At 61.0% G+C, this 8,843-nt stretch overlaps 1 protein-coding gene across 1 annotated transcript; it reads right to left on the bottom strand.

The window, feature by feature from the left end:
• Positions 1 to 5,918: 5,918 nt before the first annotated feature.
• CCDC8 (coiled-coil domain containing 8) lies at positions 5,919 to 8,477 on the bottom strand. The gene has a single exon (XM_039244394.1). The coding sequence runs from the start codon at positions 7,860 to 7,862 to the stop codon at positions 6,405 to 6,407; it is 1,458 nt and encodes a 485-aa protein (XP_039100325.1). The 5' UTR covers positions 7,863 to 8,477; the 3' UTR covers positions 5,919 to 6,404.
• Positions 8,478 to 8,843: the final 366 nt, after the last annotated feature.

The following is an 8,843-nucleotide window of genomic DNA, read 5'->3' as shown; positions in this document are numbered from 1 at the left end:
CTCCCTCTCTCTCTGACCCTCCCCTGCTCACACTGTCTCTCTCTCTCTCTCTCTCTCTCCTAGAAATAAATGAAAACATAAAAAAAAAAACAAAACACGTGACACAAAATTTACCTCCAGAGCCATTTTTAACTGTACAGGTCAGCGGTATGCAATCCACCCACGCTGCTGGGGGGACCGTCGTCACCGTCCACCCCAGAACTTTCCGTTTGTAAAGCTGCAACTATACCCAGTAATTACCTAGCAATTCCACCTTCTCCCTATCCGCTCAACCCCTTCCAACCCACCAGTGGGCTTTCTGTCTTTCTGATTTCGGCTACTCTCCGAACCTCACGGGTGTGGAGTCCACAGCGTTTGTCTTTTTGTGTGGCTGGCTTGCTGAATTTAGCATAATGTCCTCAAGTTTCATCCATGTGGTAGCATGTTGCGGAGTTAACTGCCTTGTTAAGGCCGAAGAGCATTCCATTGTGTGTACATTACACGTTTCGCTTATCATCCGTGGACCGACCCTCGGGTTCCGGCCGTGTTTTGGCGCTTACATTCACACTGTTTTAACGCGACTTTGGCCTCTTACTGTTTACGACTCGCCTAGGGTCACACAGCGCAGGAATGTGAAAGCAGGCGGTCTACATCTGTGTGACTCCAGAATCCCTAATCGTTCTCCCTTGTGGCCCCCCAACCCCCACCCCATCCCACCCCCCGCAGGTTTCCCGGCAGGAGGGGGGAAGCGTGGGGTGTAGGGATGCTGTCTGAGGCGAGCTGGGATACATCAGGAGGACCCTGAGTCACCGGGCAGGGGCCAGCGTGCCGCCTGTGGATGAGACTCGCTGCTGGGGGGCGAGGGGGGGCGTCCAGCCTAGCCTCCCGCGCCCCGGCTCTAAGACAGAGCGATTCACCGCCTCTCCCGCCTTCAGGGGGCGCTACGAGAACATGATACCCATTTTCAGGTGAGTAAACGGAGACACCGAGAGGTCAGTAAGCAGCCGAAGGTCAGAAGGGGGATGGGCAGGAGTGGCAGCGAGCCCTGGCAGCTCCACTCCAAATAGCTGCACTCCTGCCCCATCGTTCTAGCATTTTCCCTGCTCTCCCCGTAAGGATGGGGGACCGAAAATGTCCCCATCAGTCGCCCTTCCAGAAGCCCAGGCAGGCTCTCTCCACTCCAAGTCTGCGTTCTGTCGTCATTCTCTTTGGTGACGGGCGGGGACGGCGGGGCTGGTCCAAACAAACGCTGGCTTGGAGTCGAAATCCCGGTTTCCCGGGACTACCGCCTGGATAACCCGGCTGCGTCCGAAACCCCGGAAGGATCCACGGACTGAATCTGGGGACTAGGAACGGCAGGCGCCGTTTGCCTTAAAAAAAAAAAAAAAAAAAGTGAACATTTTTGCTGCCATCTCCAGGACACCGGAGTCCCCGCCCCGCACCTGAGCCCCCTGCGGATGTCACGCTGGGGTGGACCGCGCCCAGATTTGGTCCCTTCTGGAGCAGGACACGCGGACTCCGGGTCCTCTCTGCCAGCCGCCGCCAGAGGGCGCACGGTGGAGACGTGTCTCGGAAATGGCCGCTCTCCCTCCCTCCGTCGCCAGTGAGCACCGGGTCCTTTCCACATCGACAGGTGGGGTCTTTCCCCCCTCCGTTTGAATTTGAGCTGGCTTTTTGACTCGGTTTCACCGTGATGTCAAGTCCCACCCAGTCACTCCTTTCTCCAAACCCTCTGATGTTTTCCTAGATCACTAAAGGCCAAAGCAAAAGTCCTCATGATGGTTATACACGCTCCGTCCAACACCGCAGGGCAATCGGGACAATTTAAAATTAAATTGAAATGATTGGATTGGTTAAATGTAAGATTGAACATCCATTTCCTCAGCCATATCAGTCACATTACAGGTGCTCAATGGCCACATGGGTGGGAGGGGGGGCTGGTTACCATGCCAGTGCAAGTATACGATTGTCCACCAATATGGAAACTGCTCTTGGACAGCACTGGTCGGCTTCTCTGTCCCCATAGATCTGCCTCACTGCCCACCATTCTCCCATGGCTTCAGACACCCCGAACTCCTCGCGGTTCAAGGAACACCGGGGGCCTAGTCATGCCACAGGACCTTTGCACTAGCTGTTCCCCCTGGCCTGGAGTGCCGTTCCCCAGGATATTTGCACAGCTCCATCCTTCTCTTCATTCCAGCCTTTGTTCAAGTGCCGCAGTCCCAGGGAGGGCTTCCCCGGGCCACCCCGCTACAAATGTAACCCTTGACTCACGCCCACTTTCTCAGAGCTCAGAGCCACCTGCCACACTAACGTGTTTCCGGATGACCACTGACTGTATTTGTCGGGGGCGGGGGTGGTAGAGCGAATGGGTGACCCGGGTGTCGCGGGCCAACGTGCAGAAAGGGAAGGGCAGGTGGCCCAGAGATGAGCGGAGAGGGAGGCAGGCGCCCCGGGGAGGCACTGCCGCTGCCCGGAGCCCAGGTCGCCGCGCTGGAGGTTCCACCAAGCAGCAGACTTCCCCGAGGGGGGACCCAGGCGCCCCGAGGACACCGAGCGGAGCGCGGCCGCCCCCGGAGGAGGAGGGAGGGGCGGTGGGGGCCGCGCGCGACCCGGAGCCAGGCCCGGTGCTCTGCGCAGGCGCGGGGCCCGGGGGACGCCGGCAGTGCAGACCCTCGCGGAGCGTCGCGGGCCCGGGGACGGACGAGACGCTCCCGGAGAAGCGCGCGCGGAAGCCCGAGCCCGGGTGTCGTCCCTGGGGGCCTCCCGTGTGCCCACGGGCCCCGCCGCGGCCGGTACCCCCCATGCTCTGTGTCCCCGTGGGGTCCGCGGGGCGACGACGTTTGGGTTGTCGTGTGCGGCTTTACTGGATTCTGCGCACAGAACAGGGTTGGGGGGATCGGACGAAGGCAGGTGTTCACTGCCATTTCCCAGATGAGGAAAGTGAGGCTCGGGGGTGGGGGCAGGGAGCTCGAACCCGGATTGGTCCTACTCCGGGGCTCCTCGCGTAACCGCCGAACCGTCCCAGACCGTGTGGCCGCGGCGCCCCTTCACCCCACCCCCTACCCAACCTCGCCCCGCACGCTCGGGCCGAACCTGTCCGCCCCCTCGGCCAGCTCGGGTTCCGACACTCCCGGGAATGGGGTCGGGTCCCACCCAGATCTTCTAGAGGGAGGATCGAGGGCTCCGGGGCCAGCAGCCGCGCCCCCTGCCCACCCCCGCCCCCACTCGCGGGAGCGGAGGAGGCGGCACGGGCCGCGGCTCCCGCGTTGCCCGCCAGGGGGCGCCCCAGGACCGCGCGGCGCGGGCTCCTCCCGAAGGCGCCCGAGGCTGCAGCCGCTGGCCCAGGACCTTAAAGCGCCAGAGCTCCACGTGGCCTTTGAACGTCAGGCTGCGGAAAGGGGTCATTTCCGTAGGGCAGCGGCCCTTCAGGCGACGCCCCGAGGCCGGCAGCTTGAGCACCCGCTGGAGCTAGAGAGAAATGCGTATTCTGGAGCCCACCCCGGACGACAGGACTCACCTGGGGTTGGGATCTGGCAGTCTGTGCCTTAGAAGGCCTTCCAGAGGATTCTGATACGCGACCAGCTTGAGACGGGTCTGCTGATCTCCCAGGGCCCTGGGGTATCAGTTCGCAGTCCCGGAAGCGCCCTGGAATCACCTGGAAACCTTAGGACTCTGGGACACACACCCCCAACTCCCGCCCCCGCACTAGTTCCAGGAGCATCTCTGAGAGCGCAGGCTGGGTGGGGGTTTTTGAAAGCTCCCGGGTCCTTCCACACAGCAGCCAGGATGGGGAGCCACTGTCCCAGGGACCCCCCCCCCCCGAAGGCTGAGATATCTGATGAGGAACTGGCCACCTCTGATGTATAACAGGAACACGACAGATGGTGTCTGGGGGGGTGATTTGAATCCCAACACATTACCTCTCCTCCCGCCTTCTCAGCAGCCCTGGGAGGAACGCTCTGTATCTATAAAGATCCCCCTTTCCGATGGGTAAATACAGGCACAGAGAGGTTAAGAAACCAGCCAAGGTTGCATGTAAGGGGAGGTGCTAGGGGTGAGCCAGGCTCCAAATCCCTCCTTACTGTGTCCCCCTGATGGCTTCCTCCTGCCATGTCACACCGCGTGTTGCAGGGTGACACCTCGGTCGTGGTGTTCCATTATTTTTCCCTTTGGTGACATCTAGGGGTGGCCGGCACGTCCAGACAAAGCTTTGTCTGGAGACAAAATTCCAGTTTTCCCTCCGGGAAAATCCTGGTACGTGTGAAGCCACGGTCCTGGAGGCATCAGTGGGCTGCATTCGGGGACTGGGCCCTTCAAGCACTAAATGAAACCCCCTTGGATTAAAAACAGTATTGGGGCGCCTGGAGGGTTCAGTTGGTTAAGCGTCGGAATCTTGATTTCGGCTCAGGTCGCAATTTGAGCCCCGTGTTGGGCTTAGCACTGACGGCATGGAGCCTGCTTGGGATTCCGTCTCCCTCTCTCTCTAACCCCTCCCCTTTGTGCGCGCGCGCTCTCTCTCTCTCAATAAATAAACCTAAGAAAATAGTTTAAAACCCCTGGTACAATTGCAGGTAACCCCAGGGGCCTCAGCTTCCTGGGCCTTGATGTAACCCCGTGTTCCAGGCATGGGGACACAAGGGACAAACTGAGAATTGGTGGGTGTTCAGGTTTGTTCCAAATCTCTGAGTCTCTCTTGGTGTCTCTCGCCATCTCTGCTCCCGCCTTCTGGGGTCACCTTCCAGCAACCCAAGCAGGCCGGTCCCCCCGTGGCCACCTGCCATCTGGATGCCGGAAGGCTGGGCACTCCCGAGATGTCCCGCTCCAGCTGGGTTATTCCCTCACCCCCCAGCCACACACCCCCCACCCCCATGGGGTCCACACCGTGTCTTTCTTCCAAACCTCACTGGGGCTCTTCCTTACCAGGTTATGAGCCTTGAACTATACCAAGTACAAAGGGCCTCTTAGCATCATAGGGAAGCAATACCAGCACCGACTACTTCCGGGGCGGGAGCAGGTGACACGGGTCCTTCTTTAGTTCCAAAGGGGAAGAAAAAAAAAAAGAACTCAGAAGCTCAGGCCAGGACCACAGCCACAGTCAGGACAGCACTGGCCTTGAGGCCTTCCTGCTCCGTGATTTCCCTTCCCTCCGGCCTTCAGCTGGGCTGGGGTGTGGCTGTTTGCGGTTTCTCACTGGGGGAGTTGGGGTTTGGGGGACACAGAGAGATGTCACCCAGTGCCCACCGGGCCTTAGCAACCCTATCTCTCCCCAGTTATAAACTCTGGTCCCAGCACACTGCACGCTACCCCACAATCCTGCTTTTTGGGCTGTTTCTATTACAAAGAGGTTTTTTTTTTTTAACATTAATTCATTTTTCAGAGAGTGTGAGCAGGGAAGGGGCAGAGAGGGGGGGAGGGGGAGACAGAATCTAAAGCAGGCTCCAGGCTCCAAGCTGTCAGCACAGAGCCTGATGTGGGGCTCGAACCCACGAACCTTGATCGCAATGGCGATCTGAGCTGAAGTGGGACGCTCAACTGACTGAGCCACCCAGACACCCCGCAAAGAGTTTTCAATGTGGCCTGTGATGAATCTGCCTCTGGGGATGTTTGTGGGGCTTGATGGAACCAGGTTCCTGGGCCGCCCGGTCAGCTCCGGCAAATCCACGGCTCTGGCGTGAAGGGCCCCAGGATCTGAATTGTGGACACGTCTCCTTTCTTCTCTACCTTGTAACCGGGGTCAGGTGAAAGGTGGAAGCTGCAAGCCCTGAGCCAAAACCCAAGGGGCATGGGCGGGGGGGGGAGGGGGTGGCCAGCAAAGCGACATAAACACAGGTCACCACCTTGGAAGGTGGGCCTGGAGAGGACACAGGGAGTGAGTGACAAGATCACCGTGGAGCATTCCTCAATGGCCAATTCCTCAAAGTCCAAAGCCAGGAAAAATCGCTTCGTAAACATTTTTATTTGCATGCTGGCTTGCGCCCACTTTTTAAGTTCAAGGAGGCGGTCAATACTAAGTGTGCAGGTGGGAAGGAGAAGGGAAAGGCGGAGGGGAGGGGGCTTCTCCTTGCCTTTCCCCTTGTTTCAAGATGAGCGCCTAGAGCTGCATAGGAGGAAATTCAGATCGTGAGTGATGTAACCCATCCCTGCGGGTCTCTTTACATTCCTTGGGTGTCTAGAAAGAGTCTGTATTTTTTTTTTTAAGTCAATGCATGAAAGACAACATTTTAACAAGAAAGAGGGGGACTAGTGGAGGTGGGAGGCCCATTGCCAGGCCCTTGCTTCACCTCCATTTTCAAGTTCAGAGGCAGGAAGAGCGTCTCCATCCAAGGGTGGGAGACGGAGGACCGCGCCCTGAGGGGCTGATAGCGTGGTGGCCGCTGGTGGCGGCCGCTGGTGGCGTGCTCCAGGCCACCGCTGCCTTCGCCTCACAGCTGGTCTTCCCGTTCTCCCTGCTCTGCTTCTGCTCTGGCCTCTGCCCTCAACACCCTAAGGCTCCTGGCCTCACCTGCCCGGGGGACTCTCTTGGGCAGGGTGGGCAAGCGGGGCGTGTGCCAGAAGGCCCTCTGGCGCTTGCGAAACCACGCAAAGCGTCCAGGGGTCTGGAACCTCACTGTCTTGACCTGTTTCCGGGCCCTAGTTCCCTGCGTTGCCCCTGCGGCCACCCGGGCAGCTGTGGCTTCAGCCTCCTGGACGACTGGGGCCTCTGCCCTCTGATTATCTGCAGCCCCTTCCCTCTGATTATCTACAGCCTCTGCCCTCTGGACAGCTATGGCTTCTGCCCCTCGATTATCTTCAGCCTCTGCTTCCTGAACAGGTATGGCCTCTGCCCTCTGATTAGCTATAGCCTCTACCCTCTGATCATCTGCAGCCTCAGGCCTCTGATCATCTGCAGCCTCTGCTCTCTGATCATCTGCAGCCTCTACCCTCTGATCATCTGCAGCCTCTGCTCTCTGATCATCTGCAGCCTCTGCTCTCTGATCATCTGCAGCCTCTGCTCTCTGATTATCTGCAGCCTCTGCCACCTGAATTGTGGATGCTGCTCCCTCCCTCCTGCGACGGCGGAAAGAGGCCCAGTTGATCTTGGGCCTCCATCGTCTAGGGGGAGTCTCAGGCACCTGGCCGCCCCCTGCGTGCCCCACATTATCCCCCCGGCTGGCTCTGCCTGGCTCCCGTGGCCCCTCCCTCTCCACCCCTGCGGAGGCCTGCCGGGCCTCGCCCACCTCGGACCTCGGCGCCCAACCCCTCACCCTCCGCTTCAGCTTCCCCCAGGACACCTGGCTGACGTACTCTCGCCACCTGTCCGCCTTCGACAGCTGCGGCCCGGGGTTGTCCTCAAACACGGGCACCGGCAGGGTCACGCGGCGGCGGGCGGGTGGCGCGCCGGGCGGCTTTGCCCCCCGCTGCAGGAAGGCCTCCACCACTTCCTCGTCGTCCTCGCTCTCCAGGTCGCTCCCCAGAAACTTGCTGCCCAGGTAGCTGACGGGCATCTTGCGCACCCTCCTGCCGCGCCCCGGGCCTCTGCGACCCTTGTCGCCCCTGTCGCCGGAGGTCTCGAAGTCACTGAACTCGCTGTCGCTGGCGTTGCTGCTGTCGTAGGTGCCCACGACCAGCCGCGGGGGAGGGCTCGCCATCTGCTGGACTCGCCTCCTCACGCGGGGCTCCTTGGGCTTTTTGGGGGGCTGGGGCGGGTGTGGGGTGCTCTTCTCGATGATGCGGGCCACGTCCTCCAGCGTGCGGCCTTCTTCCTCCAGAAACTGGGTCAGCCGCTCGCGAAATTCCGCCTCCTTGGTGGCGGGCTTGGAGATGACCCTCCACACGCCCCCGGCCAGCCTGACCTCCCGCGGGATGAGCAAATAGTCGACGTCCTCCCCGATCTGCAGCATCCCCACCGTGGAGTCCTCCTCCCTGCGGAACACCTTGCCGATCTTCTTAAAGGTCCCCACGGGTCTCAGGGCTTCCACCAGGACGTCCAGGTCCACATCTTTGCAGACATCTGGGACGCTCCAGAGGATCAGACAGTCAGGCGACGGGAGGAAGCCCCAGGGGAACCAGCCCCCCACGTGGCTTTTCTCGAGGGTCTTTAAGATCTCCAGGGTGAAAGCCGGGGTGGGGGCAGCGACCCCAAGCTACAAGCAGGCCTGGGTCTTGGGCGCGGGGTCCCGGCCGAACTGCCCGGAGGGTCTCACCTCTCCGGCCAAGGTTGCGCCAACCCCTCCCAACTTCTCTGCGGCGGGAAATCAAGTGCAGCCTTGGCCAAGTCCGGCTCCCCACCAAGGACTGGCGGGACTCAACCCCCCGAGATGCTTACGTGAGCCGGGAGGAAGGGGGTCAGTCCTGAGGCTCAACGCCCACCGCCAGCTGTAGACGCGGTGTCCGGCTCCAAGTCGGGGCGCACGGGCTGCCCCGTGGCTCTTCCTGCCTCGGGGACTCGCCTGCAGCTTGGGAGAGGACTTCGCAGACAAAGACGACTCGGTCGTGGCTATTCAATATGGCCGAGGCGCTCGGAGGCCGCAGCCCAGCCCCCCCCCCCCCCGGGAGGGTCTCCCGCCCCCAGGCAGGCAGCCACCCCCGCGCAGGCTGACCTTGACGCGCCAGCAGCCTCCCAGCCCGAGGAGCGGGAGCGCGGGCAGGAAGTTCCTGCTCGCCCTCCCCGAGGGTGAGGCCCACCTTCCCCCTTCTCATCTTACACTCCCCGACTCGGGAAGACTGACAGGGGGGCTGTCCACTCCCTTCGGGGCGCCCTCTCTCCCCTCCCGCACAGGGGTGTGGCCGCGCTGCGGGCCTCACTGGGGCCCGTCGCTTCCCAGCCGAAGGCGCGCCGAGGCCCACGTCAGCACCTTTCCCCAGAAAGGCGGCAGTCCCCA

This window comes from Hyaena hyaena, unplaced genomic scaffold, assembly GCF_003009895.1.
Source record: "Hyaena hyaena isolate Hyena2069 unplaced genomic scaffold, ASM300989v1 scaffold_9, whole genome shotgun sequence".
NCBI classification, from domain to species: domain Eukaryota; kingdom Metazoa; phylum Chordata; class Mammalia; order Carnivora; family Hyaenidae; genus Hyaena; species Hyaena hyaena.
This window is presented reverse-complemented; position numbering and strand designations above follow the sequence as displayed.